This window comes from Agelaius phoeniceus, chromosome 2 (genome assembly GCF_051311805.1).
Source record: "Agelaius phoeniceus isolate bAgePho1 chromosome 2, bAgePho1.hap1, whole genome shotgun sequence".
Taxonomy (NCBI): Eukaryota; Metazoa; Chordata; class Aves; order Passeriformes; family Icteridae; genus Agelaius; species Agelaius phoeniceus.
This window is the reverse complement of record NC_135266.1, coordinates 70674944-70699646: the sequence shown is the minus strand read 5'-3', so window position 1 is coordinate 70699646 and position 24703 is coordinate 70674944. Positions and strand designations below refer to the sequence as shown.

At 34.6% G+C, this 24703-nt stretch overlaps 1 protein-coding gene across 12 annotated transcripts in view; it reads left to right on the top strand.

Annotated features, from left to right (window-relative positions):
* The window catches only part of PAN3 (poly(A) specific ribonuclease subunit PAN3), a 79440-nt gene that overhangs the window by 26914 nt on the left and 27823 nt on the right, over positions 1 to 24703 (top strand). For 9 of the 12 annotated variants that reach the window (XR_013180951.1, XR_013180952.1, XM_077173831.1 and 6 more), the window contains 3 exons: positions 7792 to 7953; positions 16097 to 16247; positions 24170 to 24417. Coding sequence is in view for 10 of the 12 variants with exons in the window: in XM_077173831.1 (XP_077029946.1) it covers positions 7792 to 7953; positions 16097 to 16247; positions 24170 to 24417 (561 nt within the window). In the remaining 2 variants the exon portion in view is untranslated. The remainder of the gene's footprint in view (positions 1 to 7791; positions 7954 to 16096; positions 16248 to 24169; positions 24418 to 24703) is intronic. The other 3 variants (XM_077173836.1, XM_077173835.1, XM_077173834.1) reach the window with 1 other exon arrangement.

Sequence of the window (24703 nt, the reverse complement as noted above, 5' to 3'; positions counted from 1 at the left end):
AAAGCTAAGATTACTGTTTAAAGACATTTTTATAGGATACTTAAAATGAAATCAAAGGAGCTAAGTATTTCAGTAGATGGAGCCTTGGTGGAGGTTCTGTCAACTGTAAAACCTTCTGGATTTACTGTCTGGTTGTTGTAACTCCACATGCAGTAAGACAAGCAACCCTAAAGTGAATTTCCTATAAGAGATTTTTAGGTAAGTATTAATCTAAAATGCACAAATAGGATTTGTGAAGCATGGAACAAAAGCTAGAGTTAGTAATAGACTAACACCCTTTCCCAAGAATAATGATGTCATGCTTATTTCATTTTTTTTCTTCAAATAAATGTTATTCTTGTTAAAAATAGGGTGGCATTCTGAACTTGAATTTCCTGGATGTTTTTCCCGAGTTGACTTTAGCCATTATCTAGAACAGTGCTCCTCTCTATATCTGAAATAATCTGTTTGGAAAAGTTCTTGCTTTCATTTTGGTGCTTCTGGTAAAGAGTTAATAAAAACTTATGTGACATAACTGATCAGAATCTGCTGTCAAGGACATGACAGGTTAATGCACTAAGACGAAAATATATTGTGAAACTTTTGTTTAGAGTTGTTCTGAGACTGTTGCCACCAATCCAGGCTAAAAGGTTCCTGTACTTGTCACTGGTCAGCCTTACAGGATAGTGAAAAGCACTTACTTTACATTTTAATTTGTATTTTCATACCTTCAATCCTCATTAAAACTGAACTCTTAAGAAAAGTTTCTAACAGTGGCTTATTTCCATTTCATTTTTTTAATTGTTCAGTCATACCTAGATGAGGTCCATTAAGGTGAGAATAACTTCAGTTCACAGGCTGCAAGGGGTGAACTAATTGTACTGAACAACTCTATAAACACAATTTAATGCTGCTTTTTGTGGATTTTCAAGAATTTTTTTTCTTGAATGCCTTCCATTGGTTTTAGGTGAGTAAAGGCAAGGACAAAACCTCTAGATTAGAAAGGAAAGTATAAGAGATTATCTGAATTGAAGTCCACCCCAAACAGGGTGCAGCTGTTGAGTGCCATCTGTGGAGATTTACAGCAAGGGAGACTGGACAGCAGACTTAATTTACTTTGATCAGCAGAGATAAATGTGCATAGAAAATTATTTGAAGCAAAGATGACCTGTAAGCCTAGTCTGCATAAATGCAAGCCTTTTAATGAGTATGAGAAGAGTTTTACTTCTCAAGTTAAAATAAAACAATAAAGATAACTTCAGGTCCTGTAGATATTAAATTCTTAAGACTTAAGCGGTTGCTATTTTATTTTTGTGTCCTGCGTCCCATCTAGTTTTGTTACCTGTTGGGAACCTCTATTTCTCTCCAGCTTCCTGTTTCCAGCTCTATCTTGACACCTCTGATACCTGATCATTATCTAGTTCAGTGGTGTCATTGAAAAGCTCTATGTGCCATGTCTGGTCTTGCTGAATTTACTTTTAATGAAAATGTGTCGAGACAGTTTTCATCTTTCAGAGCCTCCTGCATACAATGTCAGAAGCACGAATCATGTTCTGATGAGTTGAGGGGTAATGATCAAGCATCATGTCACTGTGTTCTGAGACAGAATTATGGCTGCACAGACTCTGTAATGTACCTGGGCTAAATTTATATTTCAAACCTAAATTTTTCCTTCTAGGATTTATACACCTGTACTACAATAATAAAACATTATAGTTGGTGCTAAAAAAAGTTGTTGCAGCATTGCAGAAGGACTGTGCTTTATGGGAAGACTAATGAATGTTTGTAGGTAGTACTGTGGTCTAAAACATTTTCCAAGGATATAATATAATGTAATCTGCTTTACATTTTTTCTTGGAATAGTTAGTTATTGGAATTGTTCCTTGGTTGTATGTTCTTGCTATCTTAGTTATTACTATTTGAATAAATATGTATTTTTCACTTTTAAGTGTGTCATGGAAGAATATATTACTTGCTTTTATTTTTGTCTGTGAATTAGTGATCATTATGATATATAAGTCAAATTATAGAAGCATTTCCCTTTAAAAATATGTAACACTTTTACATTTTGCTGCCTCATCCTTTTGTGTATTTAAAGTCAAATAACTTCAAATGTAACTGATAAGCTGGATGCATTTGTTTACATTTACAAGCTTTGTTTGATTCTTGCTATGACAAGGTGTATGTAGTCTTCAAGAGTGATTTGCATTAAAATAATAAAAAAAAATTAAACTTGTGCACACATTAGTTGAAGGCACTATACAAGTATTTAAAATGGCTAGAAATTTTGAGATATTTTAGAAATAGCTAGGCATTTTGAGAAATCATGCCTGTTAAAGACCACATTAAAAGCTGCATCAGTCTTTAACTCTCTTACTCTCTGTGCACTTTTTGTAAGTAACACAAAAATTTCTGTCCTATTAAAAGGAACCTTTAAACATTAAGAAAATCTGTGGTTTGCCCATAATGTTTAGTAGTTTTTGAAAGTACATCTTGGGGTGGTGGTACTCTGACAAGTCTTCGCTATAGTTAGAACTATCTATTTTAATGGTGGTAGGAAAAAGTCTGCTTTTCCACCAGTTTACATCAATTGAACAGAGGATATGAATTTCTTAGTAAAGAAGTTTGTCAATATAATTAAATCCATGCCAGGATTTAAAGTTGTGGTAATTGATACCTCATCCCAGCATAACTGTGCTGCAAAACTGATGAGAAAACGTTTCACTTAATTATGTCAGTTATGCTGCTTCTGAACTCTTCAAGATTTTCATGCCTTCAGCATATCTACTCATGAAATAAAAGTTTTTAGTATGTTAGCCAGAAAAGTTTCCCTTGGCTATGGTTTAAAATGCCTGATATAGTGCCTGATCTATTGCATCTCTAAAATTTGTTTAAAACAAGAATTTTTTTTTGCAATGATCAGATGCATTGCTCTAGAGTAAGACACATTTCCATGCCAAATGTCACACTTAAGTTTTCTTGGGGTAGAAGATTACATCTTGTTTCTCTCTCTCTTCTGTTTTTCAACTAGTGAAATTCTGACCTCAGCCAAACCCAGGTTTTCATGAGCAATCTCGATGGAAGGGTGTCTAGTCTGTTGAATGCATGTAATATCAATGTATAGTATTCTAAACTCCAAACTTGTAAGCATTACAAATGTTAGCATAGTCTTTTTTTCATAAGGAAAAAACCCTCCACCCAACAACAAATACCAGCCCACCACACAATTATTTTTAAGCTGTTGACCAAGCCCCTATTCAATTTTTTTTTTTTTTTTTTGGATATCAAAAATTAAAAAATTGGTTCTGGCCTTCAGAAGCTGAGATACAAAAAAGCACAAGTGTGGTCTGCCTGTCTGCCAGTTCCTGCTGGTTGTAATAAAAAAGGAAGAGTAGAGGGTATTTTGGTTAGCAATTAACCCAATCCATGTGAAGGGATATTGCAGCTTTGTTTGCTACAAAACTTAAACAGCTTAACTTCACTTAAAAGACAGTTTTTCTTTTTCATATTAAAAGTCTGTTAGGATATTCCCGTTGACCATAACTCATGTTCCAGGTGTAGCACTTAACTGGGTTCAGTAATACACAGTAACAGAGTTGTATTCAAAATTAAGGTACTGCTTAGCTGATTGTGCCTGTAACGGAGCTCAATGACATTGAAATTCATATCTATGGTTTGGTGTTTCAAGTACTGGCTTATTCCAGCTTAATCAATTGTTGAGTGAAAGTAGCAATAAAGACACCAAGAACTTCTATTTTGGTTTTAGTTTTAAAGGCATGATAAAACAGAAATTGCTCCTTTTTTTAGTAGATTAGCAGCCTAGCTTAGTGTTTAACCTCTTTTTCTAATGGTCTCTTTGCCATTAATTTAAAAAAAAAGATTAAACCTTTCAAAAGTGAGCATTGACATTTAAAATTGTCTCACATAATTTTAGTAGTCCAGTAAGTTGTACAAGAAAAGTGTGAGTTTGTGTAGCTTTTTAAAATTTTCTGTCTGAGAATGTAGTATTTTTTTTGTATGTGTAGATACAGTCAACTCACTGTACAACAGATGAGTCCTAGCTAATGCTACTGTGATACCTTTTAGCTATAGTAATTTAGGGTAATGCTGCTTCATCTAACCTGTGATGGAGAAGGCTTAAGATGGCTTCTATTTGGTTTGATAGTAGAAGCACATAAACAGCATTACCATAGCTCAGACTCTTCACAATACTTTGAAACACAATAGCCTGCTCACATGTTTGTATGCTAGACTTAATTGGGTAGGTTTTGGTACTAGAAAGGGCTTGTAAATCTAAAATTCAAAGGTTGCTAGAGGTAAATGCATTTTAAGGAACAGAAATGTAATTTAGGAGCTGAGTGATCCTAAAAAAAATAAGTGGCAGTTCTTCAGTACAAGAAAACTTTGCAGTTGTGTAGCTTGATGTGTCAGCTTATCTAACTTAAATACTGCATAAAAATCTTTATAGTTTGAATGTTTGTAGATATTTTCTTGCTTAAATTTATTCCTCTGGGATAGCCATGGAACATCTTACACTAGAGGTCAGTTTAATCCTGAATTAGAAAAGGGAAATGTGATATTGCCCACTGTCCTTGAAAAAGGAGGAACTAGGGACAAAGACACTGTTACAGCAAAGAGTAGGAAGAAAATAGAGTTGCTGAACACATTCCCCCAAGGTTCTTATTGAATGAATGAGAGCCAAGTAATTAAGCTGACTTGAGGAATCCTTTCTAGCATGGGCTAGTGAAGTTAATCATCATTAGTAGTGTTCTCATGTGAAAATACTACTTAGGAGGGACTTGTTTCTGGAGTGTCTCTCTTTTGGTTCAAGTGTAATGTTTTTCAGACTTTAGGGGTTTATCTTTCCTAATAAATGTGCCAACCAGTAGGCTCCTATCATTAATTGTTGGCAGCAGCTTGGTTCTGCAGGGCAAGGGTTATAATTATTAGCTATGGTTGAAAATGCTTGCCCTTCTCACCGTGGGGAAAACTAAGCTGTTGCTAGCAATTAAAGGTAGTTAGCTGTTCCCTGCCTCATGTAAACATTTGCAGCCAATAATTACTACACCTGAACAGTTTTTTTACCTCATAGACTGTAGGGAACACAAAAAAACAATTGTTTTTGTAAACATCCAAGAGAAATTGTCCCCAAGCAGAAAAGTTTGCTTAATTAGTCCAGATTGTCATGCCCTCTGTGTTTTAGGTAGATATATTTACAGACTTTTATATATATATCTATGTGTTCAGAATGATCAGTGGTTGATGAGTTCTGGCTCATTTTAAGGTGAACTGTTTGTGTTGCTTTATTTCCTGCTCTGTGTAGAGGTCAGGGATATAGGAAGGTTGATACACTTACTGAAACTTCTCGATCTATTTGCTTTCCCTTCTGTTGAATCTCTCCTCTTGGCAGATACTGTTTTCTGATTACCTTTAAATTCTGATTGCATTTCTAAATCAGATCCAAGTTTGCTCATTGAGAACAATGACTTTGGTGTTATTTAGAATGACGTGGTGCAAATAGACTAAAATTTATTTCCAAATGTTAATATTGTCTATTCCATCTTCTAATGTCTGTCTAAATAATGATATCTTGATCTAGTTAATCCCCTAATGTTTTATGATAAGTAATGAAAGGAAAAAGTGTTTCTTTAGACTCATCTACTGCTTAATTTCATTTTTTATTACAAGTAAGTAAAGAACTACTACTACTACTGGAACATGAATTCATATTGTCTATATATGACTTTCATAAAGTCTAGAATACAGTTTCATCCTGTTGTCTGGAATCTGAATCCTGTTGTGATCAAAATAGCCTTCTTCCAGATTCACTTATTTTCTCTTTTGTTTTGGTTCTCCTTTTCAAAATATTTGTAGACAACCAGTTACTATGGAAGATTAGAAGAACCTTTTGTGAATGGAAGTATGTTTGGGCACTGGCTTGTAGTCCAATAGTCTGAGGCAGACTGTACCCCTGCACTTGGTAGAGCATGGAGGGAGAGAGAGAGAGAGGAAAGCTTCCAGGGAAAATGTTACTCTTCATTATATTGTTTCCAATAGTTGGCCTAAGAAAAATACATACTGTATTCAAACCCTGCCCTAAAGTCCAATCTTGCTTGAATGTCCAGCATCTCAGCTCTAATGTCTGCAGGTTAGAATTTTAGTAGTCTTTCTGATTTACTGAGATAAGTTGCCCAATAGTTGAGTGTTTCTCCAAATAAACAACCTGTATTTAGATTTACCATGATCAGGTGTGTGTTTGAAGTGCAGGAGGACTTTTTGCTACCCATCACAGATTTCTAATTGGTATGCTAAAATTCATTCTTGTTTATTGTTACTAAGTTTGGTTAACTCCTCCATAGAGTTTATTGCCTTTGTAGTTCACAGTCCATGTTGGTATCCTTGGGTGTTTTTTGCGTTTTGTTTGTGGATTTTGCGGGTTTTTTTGAGGGGTTGGTTTGTTTGGGTTTTTTTGGCAAATGATGAGGTACTGTTAACTCTAATGAGTTTTAATTCTTTCCAAAGCTTTCAGCCTAAAACGTTCTGGGGAAGTAGAGGAGAGAATCTGTTTAGGTTTTGGTTTTGCAGCCATTTTATGGTAGTTTTGTCCTGTGTTTTATAAATTGTTTCTGTGTGAGTGGGAAATGTTCTCCACTTAGATTCTTGCCTTGTTTCCTGAGGTATAATTTGTAAACTCTGTATGAAGGTACATGTTGCTAAGATTTCTAAGGTGCTAGGTGAAGTAGATACCTGAATAAAGGTAAGTTAAGCTTTGATTACTTAGAGTGATCTATATTGAGATGATAGTTGCACTGTCACATAAAAATGCCCAAACAAAACCCCACAGCAAAAGAAAACCAGCCAACCTCTGCAATTTGATCCAATTGTTGATATAATTGGCATAAAAGGTACTGGTCTAAATATGCATAGATGCTAAAATCTATCATCTTTATCTTGATGATATTTACTATTTAGGTAGATATACATAGGTTTGAAAGCACAGAGAAATCTTGAAAACTTCTGTACATTACCTGTTTGAAAGTATTTAACAGATTTTCTTTTTTACAGTGTGCCTTTTGAATTAATTGTTCATATCGTTCTTTATAAATAGTTCCATTTGTAGAGATCATTGCCAATGTAGTAGAAATGTCTAGAAATGTCACTGTTAATGAGGTGCAAGTAATTCCTGCATGTTAACTTCCTCAAATGTTTTATTTTCTCAATTTTATGACAGTTCCCAATGCATTTGTCATAGTAATTCTTGTCTGTTTTCACTTAAGACAGTAGCTGAAGTTATTTTTTTTAAGTACTAACCCAAGCAGAAATGTTTTTCTCACTGTTCTGCTGCAATTGGCTTCTCAGTTTTACCTGATTTTTAAAAGCAAATTTTCAGGAGATGAGTCATGGCAAATTTAAATTTAAAATTTGTTTGGTAGAAATTTCAAAGGAGATGTTCATTATTATGATGTGATTGAAGGTATTTATTTTGAAAACATGGATTTTTTAAAAACAATTTCTCATTTGGACAGAATTTCCAAATTTATGTGCATATTTCAGTGGCTGACTTGTAATGGATGGCTTTGCTTACAAATAATTAGTAGTCTCTGAAGTATATTTTCTTTTAAATTTTTTAAAGCATTATTTATTGTAACCAAATAGTCAGGATTGAAAGGAAACAGTCTCAGTTAAATTTTACTTGCAAATTGTTTCCTATTCCACCAATCCAAGATCATATCACAGTGCAATACCTATTTTAGTGTAGCTTTAGATGAGGGTTGTTAGGAGTGGCCTGGTTTCTCTCCTTCTTTTTCATAGCCCAGGAAGTATCGACTGGGAGTGCTGGATGAGAGGATAGTTCCGGTGGGATCAAAAGCAAGAAAATCAAAGAACCCTATTGGCTGTCTGGCTGACAGGTGTAAAACAGGAGTACCCATCAATATGGTTTGGTGGAACAGAGTCACAGAAAACAATTTACAGGTAAAATTATTTTTTACTAGTAATTTTTTCAGTATTTTGGATGTTTATTTTCAATTCTGGAAAATGTTAGAAAGAGTTACGCCAAGTATGAGTTAAGATCAAATATTTATTTTACATAATAGACACAGTGGTCCTCTAAGAGTGATTTGGAGATACTTAATTAGCTTCACCCATTGCTGAGCTATGTACTTTACTTGATTTTGGTATAATCTGAGGAGAAGGAGCAAAAGTAATCATTTAATGTATTCTAAAAGCAAAAAAGCAAACAACCACAGCCTTTAATTCTTACCTGAGGAAGATTTTTACTGGTAAAATTAGTGATTGTTGTTAAAATGATTGACACAATGCAAATAGATGCCCTCAGTACAGAATTTGAAGACATTGCCATCATGAAGTATGAATTGCCATCAGGAAGTATAAATTCTTAATTTTTATGTTTGGATAGTTTATACTTCTCAACTTGTTTTGAGAAGTGTATGCTACTCTTACCATTATTTGACTTTATGCCTGAATCTTCTTCAGCTCTGTAATTATTAATCCACTCTGTACAGGTGGATTTGAATAACTCTCTACCGAAGTAGTAGTAATCCTTGGGATGAAAATGAAGGATAATTCTAGCCTAGGATGAATCTGCTTCATGTCCCTTAAAGTGGAATTTAGATGGAAATTACTACAGTGGTGGGAGCTGTACCACTGCTGCTAAAACTGTTTTCACTTGTGTAGTGCTTTTTATTCCTCAGAGATTGCTATTTTAGTCTTCCTATGACGGTGATCTTATTTTTAGTGTCTCCTAAGTGAATGAAGTGGGTAAATTGATAACAGACCTGTAATTAAAACTTGTGGCACTTTCGGATTTTCTTTCAGTTCACTGAGTTTCTGCCATGTAAGGGCCAACATGATGCTTGTGTGAGCTCCTTTCCACACTGATACTAGTTTTGTGTTATTTGGTGTTTGGACACATCTCTGTGTTACTGAAATGAACAGTCATGGGCAGCGTGATGTAGGCAGCATGATGCTATGTGGGTTAGGGACATTTGGACCTGTCTGGGCCCTTTTGCTGCTGGGGAAGCAACATAGTCACTGAGGGAGAAAAGATGAAGCTTTAAGGAAACATTGGTAGAAGGACCAGGTAAGCCTGAAGGACAGTGGTGAGACCCTGTGAAGCAGTACTGTTTTGAAGGGAAAGAAGATGGACAAACTCAATTTATTGTGTGTATCTTAGAGTGAATGTAAGTTGTAATTAAAGACAGTTGTTTTGAGAAGAGAGAAGCAGAAAATTGGTTTTTAGTTTTCAGGTGGACATTAATGGGCAAAAAAGTCCTGTTTTCACTCCTGTCCTCTGTTGTTTTCTTGCTGTACAGTGATGCAACAAGCTTTGTTGTCAATCTACTCCATTTAGATTAGACACAAAAGGACTTAATGCTTTTGGAGGCTGGAGAGGCAGGGGCCTGAAACTTGAAGCTTCTTGCCAGGAGCAGTTGTCTTCTCAGTGCCTGTGCACTCTAAAGTATTGTTCAAAGTGTGGCACAGGGAAGGAAGCTCAAGGTCCCCATGCTTTCGGAGGTTGGCAGTGTTTGGGACTGGCTGCAGAGCACATAGCTTTTGAAGGGTACAGTTCCAGTCTCCTTTATTGCACCAGAATCCTGGCTACATAATGGATTTAAAGTGTGTGTGGCTGAAGATTTTTTATTACATGATACAGTTGTGTTTCTTCCCATGGAGATGTGGGCTTTAACAAAGGGTGTATAAGCACATGTGATGGAAATATGAACAGAAGGATGTGCCAGCCATAATAAATAGAATTGGAGGAGAAACAGGAGGGATTGAAGAGCAACTGTGGAGTCTGGCAAGACTAAAGAAGGAAGGGTGTTAAAACTTGCATTGTAAGAGAATTTAACTGTTACTCCTGCATGGCTATGAATTTATAATCCCAATCTGTTTTGTTTAAATATGGTGTTACACTTAAATGATTAAAAGTGAAGTCTGCAGAGTGAATTGTACTCTGCATTAAAAAAAGAAGAAAAAACCCAAATCAAAGTTTGTTTTATAGTGATATATCCTACCTTTTATTAGGAAATGTCCTGAGCTACTATACTACCACATGATATATATTATAATAGCAAATGTAATCCTCCTTAGAATAGTAGGAATTGATACATTTTAGCTATACATATTAGTTCTTATTCACCATCAAAACCTGATTTTTTGTTTCTTGAGCAAAAATTAATAATAGAAATGAAGTTTTTCAAGCATGTTGCATTAGGAGCAGACCTCTAAAATTTTACATGTTTTTACAGTACTTTGAAGGATTTCTGTTAAAGAAACATGAAAATATTCCAAATATAATTTTAAAGTTTACTTTTTAGTGAGATCTACTTGCCAGTTGTAACAAGACTTTGCTAATAGTTTTGTCTGAGCCTGTGACCTGGTTTATAAACCAATAAATCTTTAGCCAAGTAATTTTACCCAGTTTTAATTAAATTGACTCTTAATTCTTCTGTGAGAGCAGTAGAGTAACATAAATAATAATGTTGGCAAATTGAAATTTATTAGAGCCTATTGTTGGAGCGATGTGATGACTTGTCACAGTAATTATAATAATGTAGCATGTTACACAAATTCAATGGTGGGATAGAAAGATTTGCTTTGAAGTCCTTGGCAACCTCCCATGTCTTCTGGGTTGCTCTGACATCACAAAATGCATATTTTCCTGAAGTCATGGCTCACAAGGAATCTTTGGAGGAATTGCAACAATTCTGTTATGCTCTGTAAAGTGGATCTCCTCATATAGAGCCTCTGCCCATTAAAAAAACAACAAAGAAACCCCAAAACCCAACAACAGCAACAAAATAAGATGTTAAACTCAAGAAAGACTTCGGCATGTTTCTGTATTCCTAAGAGATACTATGAAAACTGTGCCAAAAATAGACTGGTAAAGGAGTGCCCTGCTTTATAGCATGGTTGTGGGTTAGTGGTGGTTTTCTGTAACCATTACACGATTATGTAATTTGGGATGTCAGAACAGATCAGCATAAATTTGGAAGTGAAGGAGAACATAAAAAGAGAACAAAGAAGCTTGTATGCAGTTTCTAGCATGGTAAGTACATTAGCACATCCTTCTGAAATCAAATGAGATTGGCCTACTTTTTGAGTTAGGTAGCTGGCTTTGGGCTTTGGTTGAATGAGGAACCAGAACCAAGCTAATGAAGTACTATTACAGCCTCTGAAGCTGATGTGCTGTCTCTGCTGCTGCTGTACAGCTGTGTTGAGAGATGCTGAATGAGAAATGAGAGAGAGATAGAAGAGTGGTTTCCAGTATTCCTGTGGGATCCCTGCATGACTTTCCAAATGCTTCATAACTTGTGCATCCCTGTATTCAGCTCACTTCTGTACTTAAAGGCACTTTGAGGATTCATTTATTAATTAGTACAGCACTGGGGCCTTACAAGTTTATCACCGAGGAGCGTAAAGACAAATAATGTGTATCAAAGTTTATAGTTGATGAAACAGTAATTTTGATTTTATTTCTGGATTACAGAAATCTGTTGCATGCAACTCCTTAACATACAGTAATGCCACATGCTGCTGTGTTGTCCTTCCTGTGGTGGTCTTCAGCTTACGTCCTTGGCTTGCTCTTTGCTTTCATCTGTACATTCTTTTAAGGACCCTTTAATTGTTCTGGAGTGGGTTTTTTTTTTGTGATACTCGTAGAATATTTTTTTCCTCCCCTCCATGCTACGTTTTAATTTTATTTCCTTTTAATACCTGTAAAAGCATAAAAGTCACCAGACAAATTCTGAGCTGACTGTTGACACAAATGAGTAGTTTAATAGTCCTGGCCTCCTTTTGTACTTTTTTGGTCCCATCCTTAGTAATTGCATCGTGGCTAAAACCAGCCTTTATTTGGACTGTACTTTATAAAGTTTTTTTCATTGTGATGTACAGAAGTGTAGGAATTGTTTTTGTAAGTGGAGCTGGATGGACTCAGTATTTTTTGGTCTGTCTTTGGAAGTTTCTTTGCAAGGCTGACTGAAAAGAGGCATGGACATAAAGAATCTCAGAGGGGGGTATTTAGATGAAGTTTCTTCATGGAATCATTCTGAGAATGCATAATAAAGAAATTCAGGTAGTAATTAGGGAAGTTGCTTTACTGCTTTAGTTTGTGGCATCTTTACTAATATATTGGAAGGAGGTGGGTGACATTTCAGTTGGCAAGGTTGAGAGGAAAAGGTAATGATGGCAATTTTAGCAAAGGTATCAGTTAGAAGTCATCTTAGGTGGTTTGCTAGAAATACATAAGGTAGCTGACACAGCTGTACTTCTCTTTTATGCTGTTAACTGAAGACATGTTGATTAGCATTTTGAAATTTTGTGTGTCCCTTTTTATGGGGCATGTGCATTTGAAACTGAAAGTAGACTTATTTAATACAGTGCAGACAGTACTAGTAGGCTTTTTTTATTGTTTTGGGTTTAGAAGTACATTTGCTACTTTTTAACATCACAGTATTGCATAATCATTACATGATTCTTGCATGTCTATTCTTCTGAATTACTCTTGAAAATTAATAACAGTTTTCAATACCCATTTTCTCTACATATTTTACCAATCCTGATTTATTCTGACTTAAAATTTTAAGCCTCATCTAGCATGAATAAGTTACTTTATTCTGAGATGAATAACGAATTAATAATTAAATGGCATTTGTTTAAAAGCTGTATACAAAATCTAAACATAATACAGAATGAAGAAAATGTTTTCACTAAGAAGATCTCTAGATTATTTTCATTCTTATAAAAGTTGAAATTTTTTTGTCATCTTGGGAAGTCTTTCAAACTGTCATCTTACAGTTTTTCCATTTGAGTCTGGTAGGACTTTAATGGGAAAACTGTAAGAATACTCAGTTGGATTCTAAAGCATGGTTACCATTTAAACAGATTTTCACGCTTGCCATTGATCCAAATGTAAAGCTAAAACTGGAATTTATACTTTGTATTATGAGTTGACAGAATGAAAGTAGGATGTTTTGAAGGCCAAGAATATAATACTTTGAATCATTGGCCACTAAGAATGTGGCTTTCTCATTTTGGCATATTTGCATGATCATTGCTGTAAAATGGTTATCTACAAAGATTCAAAACTAATTAAGATATTAAATATTAAAAAGCTAATAGTAATATTACATTCCCTCACTTAGTTTGGTCACTTGATCTGGCCTCATTATCTTAATTATTTTCATGCAAGAAAACTGTTTTCAGAAAAATTAATATTTTACTTCAGATAAAATGTTTTCCAAAGCATAGAAGAACTTTTTTAAGAACTGCAGCTTCACATAGATGTAATGAATTTAAATGTGGATTGGAGCTTAAGCTTCAAATTGTCTGACAGTATTTGCTAGTTTTGACCACCAATCACTAGAATTTGCTGTATTACTTTGATTTGTTTATTGTGGTTACTGACTGTGGAACTTGTATTTTTCTGTATTTAGAAAACAACTTGAAGATGGAAGGGGTCTTAAAATTGTAACCAAAAGTTAAATCACTTTTTTTACCAGTGGGAAAAGTCTTGGATTGCAGCTTCATGTTGCATCTCAGCATCACAGAGAAGTAAAACAGGCTTTCATAGTATAGGGTCTGTCTTCATGAATCAGAGCTGTTTACTCATACACAACATTTTCATCAAAGTTATGTAAAAACAACTTCATCTTACTCGGCTTTGATGCTCATCCTGAATTGTGATATCAAATAATGGAATGAAACTGAATTTCCATCAGACTTGACCCATTGCAGTTTGTAATTCTACAGCATAAACCAGATCAGCCCTAGCAGATTCCTGGGTTTGACTCTTTCACTTGGATAAATTAAAACACCTCCCAGTTAAAGTGGAGCTCTTTCTTAAAGTGAAGCTGCATTTAAAAATTTTGATGGGGGTTATAGGTAACTTTTAGTAGGTAAGTACCTTTTTGCAAGTAAGTAACATTTTAGTAAGTAAGTGACTTTTAGACAGGAAAACTGGTCTATGAAAATTGCAGAATGTGATTAGAAATAAAAGGCATCTCTGTGCCGTAGAAGTTTGAATCAGTAGGTGAAAATAAGATGGGATTTTGGGAACTCTCTCAGTTGCTCTAGGAAAGTCTGAGTTACCTTCCAGAAGGTGTCTTTTTCTCTGCTTGCATGCTTCTAGTGGCATGTCCCACCCTTGTCATCTGGTTGACACAGTATTTAGATGTGATAGAGCTGTGCATGTGTCATTGCTACTTTTAGCAGTGGAAAAATGTAGATCTTGTAGTTCCTTGGAATTGTGTTCTTAAAGCAAGATGATGCAAATTCTGTCCCTTGCTCTCCCAGTTGTTTTGTTTGATGGCTATTTGGCTCTATCACTGTTTGGAAAAGTTGTACTTCACCACCTTTGTAATTTTCTTCAGTTTCAGTGCAAATTTCACTGAATCGTTGCATGCCAGTTTTATCTAGAGGAGCACTATTCCTTCTTACTTACTCCTGTACCTAAATTCAGATAAGTCCAGAATATTACCTTTTAAGTATAAATGGATCAATTACGTGTTTTCAATCTGTATAATTCAACTTATAATTTGTTTTGCTGTATTAGTGTATATCTTAACATGTTTTCCTGAAGTATGATTAAAGAGTTTTAAAATTCATGGAACACTTTACCCATTTAAATGTTTTACTTCACAGTCAACATATTTACTTGTAGCTGTTCCTTCAGTATTCAGAAACATGCACATGTAAGGTGACAAATAAGGTGGTAGTTGGTATCATAAAGTGGATCATGGTTAAAATTTACTGTGTGATTAAAGGTAGACTATTTTTGCTATTTGCTTTTAAACTTGGGCATCTTCTTTGATTTTACAACTTTAAGAACCTTCTTTTTCTCTGCATTGAAGTACATTAATACTATGATATTTGTCAGAAATAATCAAGTAAAGGTATTAAAACCCAGTTAACGGAAACTGTTCTCAAATGCTTTCTTCACTGATGTTCACACTTCACTTCTGTTTTGGCACTAACTTATTTCTCTGATGCTGCTTTATATTGGTAAAATCAGTATTAGTAACTTAACTAACAGTTGATATATTTGGTTATTTTAAAATTGCCTGAAAGCAAAGTAGTCCAATACAATTTTCTGTAAAAACCATTATGGATTATCTTAACAGTACCCCTTGTCTACTGGGAACTGTTGCTGTCTTCTTATTTTACTTAACTTTAGACACTTTTGGGAGGTACTGTGCAGATTACTTAATAAACTAAATCCTGTAATTCAATAATCTTCAAGATTTTCAGTGTGTTAATGTAATAACTAATTTTATTTCTTGGCTTAATGTAGTTTTTGGTTCCACTCCTGTCATTTGTAATTGTTTGTCCAATGATAAGTGTTTTGCCTTCAGAGCTCTAACTGGGATTTTCTTTTTCTAACCCTCCCTGCCCCAAATCAAACAAAAACTTCACCTCAAAACAAACACCATGATTCCAAACTACAAAACTGTCTGCACTGATTTTAATAGAAATTAAAAATTGCTCATGTGTTTGTTTTATGTACTAACAAATACTGGATGTTTGGCCATCATTCTTATTCTGTTTTTTTCCATGGCACCAAATTAGACTTTATTATTAAGGGTGCTAGATAAATAAAACAGGTAATTAAAGCAGAAGTTACCTTCAGAAAAAAACTGAACATACAGATCTATATGAAATAGAGGCAGGGGTGACTTTTCTAGTAGGAATCATTTTTACTCCTTTAATTTGAAATTACTAGTTAGTTTGAGACAAAATTGCCGAAGTCGTGGGAGAACAGTCTGTGCAGCTGTGGCAAAGCTTTCTCAGTGTCAAATCTGTTCTCCAACTTGTAATGTAATGCTTATGGAAAGCCTTTTGCAAAATGTTGTATGAATTTGTAGACCAGCTGCTCATATGGAAAGTTTGCTTCTAACACTTCAGACATAAGCTTAAAACATGTCTAAATTTGTTCATGCAGACAAGCTTCCAGTATTCTTTGTTCTCTTCAGTAAGCTGTATGTACTGTAAAAATACCCCTTGTACTAGTAGGCCTGTCTAGAAAGTATTTTCTACCAAATAAATCCCTTCTCATTTTAAATAAACATTTAATTTATTATTTTTTTTTTAACAGACACCAAATCCTTCTGCAAGTGAATTTATTCCTAAAGGAGGATCAACCTCCAGGCTGAGTAATGTATCCCAGTCAAGTATGTCTGCCTTCTCTCAAGCCTTGTTCTCTCACCCCTCCATGGGAAGTCCTGCTACTGCTGGGTTAGCACCAGGTAAGTTGAGAGTAATGATTTCTAGTACAGTGTGCTATAGGTGTAGCTACCTCCTACTTCAGCTCTTAATTTTAAGGCAATCATTAAAAAGCAGAGGAACTTTGGATTTATATTCCAGTAGTATGGAAATCACACTGCAGGCTGTGAAATCTGCTCAGCCACAGCAGCATTGAAATTAACAACTTACTCTGCTCTTTTTGGGGAAAAGGGTTGCTGAGTTATCACATACTGTGTCCTGAGTGGTTCTTGCCAGAGCAGTACCCAGAGAGGATTTATACTACCCATAGTCTAGAAATGCATTATAGTCTACAATGCATATGATCTTGGTTTACTACACACCAATGTGCTCTTTTTATATGTTTCTAGACTGTGTGATGTAGAAGTATTTTTTTGTTATTAATGAGTGCATATGAGGACTTAAAAATCTGCTTTAAAAACACAAAGTAGAAGACAAGCTAATTCTATAATACTGTGCCTTGCAAAATAGTGTTAATTTTATTGTATCTGTCACATGTAATCTCACTTTTAAGACTTCTAATTTATAGTTATTTCCCAGGTTTAAAACTCTTACTGAAATGTGTCCCATGCAGTTATGTAATTGAGTGACAGATTTTTTTTTTACACATTTGAAAAGTTCAAGCCCTTCATGCATCTTTTAGTCTTCTGATCTTAAGGTGTTAACTTATTTAAACAAAATTAATAGAATTAAAATTAAAATATTTTTAGTATATAGCTATCAGCAAATCTGGATATTCACACTGCAGATTCTTTAATGAGTTTCTGTATGTACTTAAACCTCCAGAAGTCTCTTGTGGCTACCGAGAGCCATTAGGTAATTGCATTAATGCTATAAATGATTTTTTTAAACATCTATTGGCAATTACCATTTATTAAAATGAACTTCAGTCTTTCTTGATGCCAGTGTCAATGTGAAAGAAGCCAGCATTAAGCTTGCATGTGAAAACATAGCAGAGCAGGCTAGGACAGATTGATACTTCTGCTGACCAAATGAACATGTTGTGGTACTGTGTCTGCTTGATCCTATATTGTGCTGTACCGTCTTATTGGAAAACTGTTGTGTTTATATGCCTCTCAGCCTTGTCACCTGGATTGAAAAGTGTATAAAGGATTAAATAGAATACAGTAAAATGATCTACTTTTGGAAAGTGTCCAGTGGGGTCTCAGAGGGATCCTTCACAGTCCAATTTCTTTACTATCTGTAAGTAATACTTGAAAGGATAAGTAACACTGATGAAAGAAGTTCGCACAACAATTTCAGGTCCTAGAAATAAATATAGATACCTATGCTGCATACTTTCTAGCCTCAAATACTATTGTTTGTTTATGGACAAGAGGGATGGGGGAGTGTTCATTAGAGAGAACTTCAGGCAGAGTTGGCTTGTTTCCCTGCTCTTCCTGTAAAAATAAAATGAAAATATAGTTCAAAGTAAGGACCTTGGTTGGATTCTCTGAATTTTTCTAGAAGCATTTCTTCTCTCACTAAGTGCAGAATTCTCTGAACCTAAGTGTCCTATGTAAATACTGCTCACAGACATTTATTTTTATTTAAATGTCAACATTAAAGCTGTCAACAGGATCCATGCACAAAAATTCCTGTTACCTCAAGGTCAGCTAGGAGGTGCTCTTTCTAAAAGCTTAGGCTCTTAAATAAGAAAGCAGTATCTTTGTGTGGGGAAACTTCACCACTTAGATCATACTGGGTAACAGAATGAAAAAATACTGAAATACATTGTGAAGTTGTCATGAAAAAATGGTTGAGATATGTTAGGTTTCAATAAGTGAAAACAAATTCAAATAAAAGCCATGTAAAGAGTTCATAAGAATTTTCCTTTGAATAAAGATAAGTCTCCTTCTAGTTAAAGGGTGAATACTCTCCAGTAGAATAACTTTGCGGATTTAAGTATTTATGTGAGATTAGGATTTCGTACTGTAATTTACAGGATACTGGAGGAAGTCAAAATTTCATGAGAAATAAGGAAATGTAGTAGGAGTATTTAAGACTGCTATAGTTTTATTCACTCATAACAAAGTAGGTAAATTATGAAATCAGTTCTTTGATTTCCTTCCTGATGATGAAAAAATGTAAGTTCTTTCACATACCTAATTTCTGAGATTTCTCTAAAGGTAGATGCAAATCAAAACTACTTTTGACATCTAGTATTTCTTGTCCTTGGGAAATATTTGTTCTGCCTGTCTTGTCAACAGTACTGCAGAAATACTGAAAAATATGACAGGGGAAACATAAAATACTTCAGTGGGTAACTTGTTGGATCCATGCCTGACATATCGACTAGAATGTAGCATGGAAGAAGGTTACTCCCACATTCACATGTTTATTTATGTAAGTGCTTTCTAGGGTTATCTCAACATGGAGTTGTGTTCACCTTGGTGGCCTTTAATAGAGTATGGAAACAGAGTGATATGAAGTGCAGCTTACACAAGTGGTGGGAGAAGATTGTTTCACTGAAGAGTTGTAAACAGATCTCCTTTACCATTTCCAAACTCTTTTTCCGTAAACTCACCTGAATACTACCTTATTGCTCCTCCCTTTCCTTGCTAGCAAACACACCCTGTTTGTCATTTGTGTGGGAAATCTAATAAGAAGTTGACGATCTTCAAATAGCACTTTTGCTTCCAAGTTTATCTTACCCAGTCCTGTGTGGCTGTGTTAGAGTATTAATGCCATTAAATATGCAACACAGTGTATGAAAGAAATTCACGAATGTCATTGAAGTGATAAGATGTCATTGCTGTGTTGAACTTGAGAGAGAACAGATGTATAGCCCCCAGTAGTGAAAAATGTCTCGGTTATACCTAAAGAATGATGCCTTTGTCACTGATGGAAGTGACAGCAAATTGCTGTTGCTTTTATATTTAGTCCAAGTCAGATTCTGAGCTATGCAGAATGTAGGAGATGCCATTTCTGCTGCCAGTCTGAACCTGCAGGCTTAGGAGCCATAAGTGCTGTGCTCGTGTCCAATTGACACATCTCCATTGTGATGTGCTTTAGGATTGTAGCTCTCAGAGCCCACAGCCCCAGCTGGAGATGGAGCACTTTCAGCTGAGGTGGTTTGTGTGGCTGAAGGCCCCAAGAACTTGTTCTAGCCTCTTGGATCGAATGTGGTGCAGAGGAAGTTCTGCAGCTATTCCAGAATAATGTAAGAAGAGAAGAAGGCAAAGAGACTCTAAAATTATCTTATTTTCCCAATTGAAACTGAAGAGGAAGAATTGAAAATACAAATTGTTTAGGGAATGAAGCAGATTTAATTAACTTGAAAGTACACAGCTACAATGCTAATGACCTGATAGAAAGCTTACAATAAAAAGAAAGAGTTAATGAATTTAGGGATGCTACTTTAAGTTCTTGAAATAATCTCATATTATAATTTACTTTGCTTTGTCATTCTTCAAAATTTACCTGGTGGTCTGTGGTATCTCTAAAGTACAGAACATTAAAGTGATAAAATATTAAATGTTTAATTTTTCACCTCTGAATATGTTACAAGCATTAGAGACATAGGGATATGGTTGTAAACTAGTAAATTTGTAGGCAAAACTTGAAGGTTTTTTAAAACCTTTAATGTTGTAGGCCAGCTGATTTGCATACACCTGAACTTAATGAAATCCTGCCTCACTAAGTGAATTGTCATTAAATCAAAAAGTTGTAGATACTGAGTCATTAAGAAATCATGCTTAATGCCCTTTGATCCTGATTATCTGTGTGAATTATCAGATTCAAAATACAATGTAGCTTTTAATTCAAATACATTGTGTGCTACAAAGCTTTATTAGAAATATTAATCTCATAAAATATCTTTGGGCATTGTCTCAAATGCATGTCAGAGTCTGCCATTTCCCTTTCCTCAGTCACGATGAAACTTCAAAAATAAAAGACAAGGCAATAAATGAAAATATGAGAATAAGAGGGATATGTAAGTATCTCTCTTTACAAGAAGGCATCAGGAGCTGCAGGTGTGTGTAGGTAGCCTGCACATTTACTGTGAATATTGGGAAAAAATCTTCAAATCCCACGACCATTTGTGTTGGTGTGGCAACACCATGACAGCTGCATACCATAACACCTCTTTTTAGATAGAAAAGTGAAAGAAGCCCTTTCCCCTTGCAGTTCATCTTTTAAGATTGTATTTGACTTCTTCATGAAGTGTATTAAGATTCCCTTAGACAAGGAATGGAGAGGGACAATTTGAAACAGGCTTTTTGATGTCTGTCATAGTATTCCTGTTGGCATTTGAATTTTGATGCAGGGAAATCTTGAACCCTCTCATAGGGAAAGCTTAATATTATTTGTCAAGATCACTGATAGGAGTGAGATATAGATCTATATATATCTATACATGTGTATACATGTATATGTGTGTGTGTGTATATATATAAATCATAAGTAGGTTTTTAAAAGCTCATTTTTTGTTAGGCCCTTAAGTGAATAGGCATTTTTATCAACTGTGCTATTACTGTGCTATTAAAACCAGCCTAATTCTGTGAGGTCTGATTCTGTTGTTACTATTGTATATTTAGTAACATCTTTTTCCTTGAGGATTAGTCAGTAGAAATATATAATCACTTGTTAAAAAAACTATTTTTCTTTTATTTTCCTCTAATTCCATTTGTTATGGTTAAATATTACTATTAGTATGCTTTTAATTTACTGAAATACTAATGAAGTTGGTGATACCTGCTTGAGTTTGTGCACTCTTTTAGTTGCCTGAAGTACTTACATATGCATAGTTGCTGTATTAAGTGGGTTTTTTTTGTGGGTTTTTTTTTGTGTTTTTTTTTGTTTTTTTTTTTTTTTTTTTTTTTTTTTGTTATGCTGGGCTTTCAATAGTTATTTAGATTGTGCAGAATGTAATGCAAGTCTCTCAGAAGAATCTGTAACCTTCAGTATTTGTTGTCTCAACCCGTCCATACCTACCACGGCAGTAGGAGCAAAATTGTTGTAGCATGTGTAGTGTGTTCTAGTAGAATAAAACCAGACTCTGGTCAAGCTTATTTCTTCTCCTGAACTCACTAAGCATATTGGCAAATGAGGAGGCCATATGTTCTGCCTGCCGGGTGATTTTCACTGAACTCTCAATGTCCTTTCTGAGGAGACCTAGCTAGACTGGAAGGCCATCTGAAAGGATTTGTGTGATGCTGTGATCCTTTTCTTTCAATCTTGCATTAATACCTGTGCAAAGACATGAAGGATTTGTGTGTGTAACTATTCTTTGACAGGGATAAATTTTTTTTGAAAAGTAAATCTTAAAGTGGAAATTGTTTGAAATTGAATCTCTAAAAATCACCAGAGATCTTTTTTTTTCTGGGAAACTTGTAGTAGAAGGTTACAGTATAATTTTAGCTAGTTGCAAGTCTTGACTTTACTGTAAGATATTACTTAGTGTCTTGTACCTACAGTGTTTATTTGAAAGCAGAGAGGTCTCTTCAGTTAATTTTCCATCAGTATATATGAAGGCTGCTGAGTTCTTATTTCCTGATCCCTACAGTTGGCTGTTCTATTGAGTTACTCTTGAAGCCATTTATTCCTGTCTGAGTTGAGATGATGTGCTTGCGAAGACTTCAGTTAATACCACTTTATTGAAATAGAGTGCAAAAGACATGTCACTAACTTTCCATGGATGAAGACAATTCTTAGTTATCATTAACTGTAGAGTTGCTTCAGTTTAATGGCCACTTTAGTCATCCTTCAGCTTTTAATACTAATACATCGTTTCATTTGAAATTGATCTTTCCCCAGTGGATTAAGAATGCATTTGTGTTTTAGTCTTTTGTTAAAAATGTAACAGTATTTACAGAGCTATTGAAATATTGAAGTATTACTCAGTCACTCAAAGTAACTTTTCCCTTAATGAAAATTTACTTTCTTTTGTAGTATAAATTGTTACTATCCAGATATGTAACATTTTACAATCATACAGTTAATTTCTAAACAGATTTTTAGGAGACTGTTTATGTTACCATTTATCAGTGCCTATTATAATTCATTTTTTAGGTTAGTACACTGATCAGCAATATTTTACAATACTGCTTATCTATAAGATGTGTGTACACACATGTATGAGTATTAATACAAAGAAAAGTTCTAGACTAGAAAAGTGCAGACTTTTATCCTTCCATATTCTTATAATTTACAGTTTTATAAAAAGAATAAATGGCTTAAGGGACACAATTAAAAAGAAAGGCATATGATTTTACTAGTTACATTTAAAAAATCTTGTTCATTTTGTTGGAACTATTCATTTTTGAGGAACAAAAGAGAATTGTGCTGAATTAATAAACGTGGCTTTTGAGATGTCAAAGGAGTAAATGAGAGGAGCTAAATGAAAGGTTACAAATATTCTTTTAATATCATTAGGGTAATATAGCTTCAAAGTAATTTTCCCAAGGTACTGATTACTTGTTAATACTGAAACTTGCTTTTGTCTTTTGTTTTAAAAAAGAAAAGAAAGAAATGGAAATGTAGGAGGGATGAGATTGCTTTAGGGACACGATACGAGTGTGAAATCACTCCTACGCATTACTGATGATGCATTTTGAGAACTCTGCATACAGTAACTCATGATTGAAGTTAAATAAACTAGTTTATGTAACTAAAAAGTGTGTATGCAAAAAAAAATTCCTCTTGCTTTTATTAGTTGGATATTTGCTTAAATTACTCTGGTTACTAGAGTTTACGTAATTAATTTAATCAAATACCTGAGTAATAACTAACCATTCTTAATTAGAGAAGAATTCTCAGCTGTCATCAGAATGTTAAATATGAAAGCTGTGTATCTTCTATTCTTTCAAGGAAAAGATTTAGTATGACTAATACAATTCTGACTGTATAGAAAAGAAAGTACATCCCAGTCTGAACTGAGCAATAATACCTTTCAAAGATGTTTTCCTTGGTGTTAATCTGAACATCTGAATATGTCAGATCTTCTGCTAGTAAGTAACTCTGCAAGGAGTTTTTTTGAAGGGTTATCTCTTCCTCAGCAGCACCCTGGAATGTCTATTTTACAGCTAATTTTTATAAGTAAGCAAATCTGAGAATTCTGCATGCAATAGCTCTTGAATTAATTAGTAATTAGTTAGTTTGGTAACTAAAAAGTGTGTATGAAGAGTTGCCCTTATTTTTTTCATTAATGCACTTTGTTTAGAAGCAGAGTTTCTCAGGCATCAGTGGAGTTGCTCCTGTAATGTTGAAGGTGAACAGCAGCCAAGAAAATAATTTCAAATAAATAAGAAAATTCCAGCAGGACTGTTTAATAGACTAAATATCATGAGATGTTACTTATTTTTACATATCAAATAGATCTTTTGGAGGCTGTCTTTTAAATATAATAATTATAGGAAAATAGGTAATTACTCCCCTGAAGTTATTATTAGTAGCATATTGTGTATTATTCACACACTTATTTATGAGCTGTATTACTGGAGACATAACTGTGGAGTTCTAATAAACGTACATGCATAATTAGGTGAAGTGAGTTACAGCTAAGCAAACTCCATTGACTGCTCATGTAACTGTTAAGTAAACATTCACTTACATAATCATTAATATTTTATATTTTTGCAGTTTAATGAACTGTCTTTTAGACACAGCATTATTTTGACTTGTCTTCCCTTTTCAGCTACTTATGTTTTTAATTTCATTTCTTCATGTGTATACTGTAAGTTCCCAAGCCCTATTTCTCTGCAATAAACAAAAATTTTGGGGGAAAGATACCTGTTCAGTCATGCTCTTGCTGTCTTATCTCTCAAGGATTTCTATATCTATACGAAGAGTTAAGTGTCTCACCTGCTCAGAATGTTGTTGGTAGTGAAGGCTGCTTTTCTGAAATTGCTAAATTTTTTTGATGATAGATTTGATCTAGAATGTCTTCTTGTATTTCTTTAAGGAATGTCACTGTCAGCAGGATCTTCTCCTCTTCATTCTCCCAAAATAACTCCTCATACATCTCCTGCTCCTCGAAGAAGAAGTCATACTCCTAACCCAGCAAACTATATGGTGCCTACTAGTGCCTCTGCATCTGTTGCTAATGCTGTCTCTCAGCCTCCATCTACTGGCCAGGTGATCCAGAAGGAAACAGTGGGTGGAACAACATACTTCTACACTGATACAACTCCAGCACCTCTCACAGGAATGGTATGTTGGCTTTCAGTACACAGTTGTCTGGAGTTTGTGAGTGCTGAATTGGTTGATACTACAGATGTTATTTTTAATGCTATAAATGGCTTATTCTGCATGAAGGTGAGGCCTTTAACCTTTTAGTTATTTTAGTTGTTATCCAAAAATTACTGAAATATAAGGACCAGAGTAATTTTTATATATTTCTACAGCTGTGTAGAGCTTTCTGGGGTTTTAACACAGTAATAGCAGGAAAGCATTTTATGTGTCTCAGTGGATACATACATAATGAGAAAACATCAAA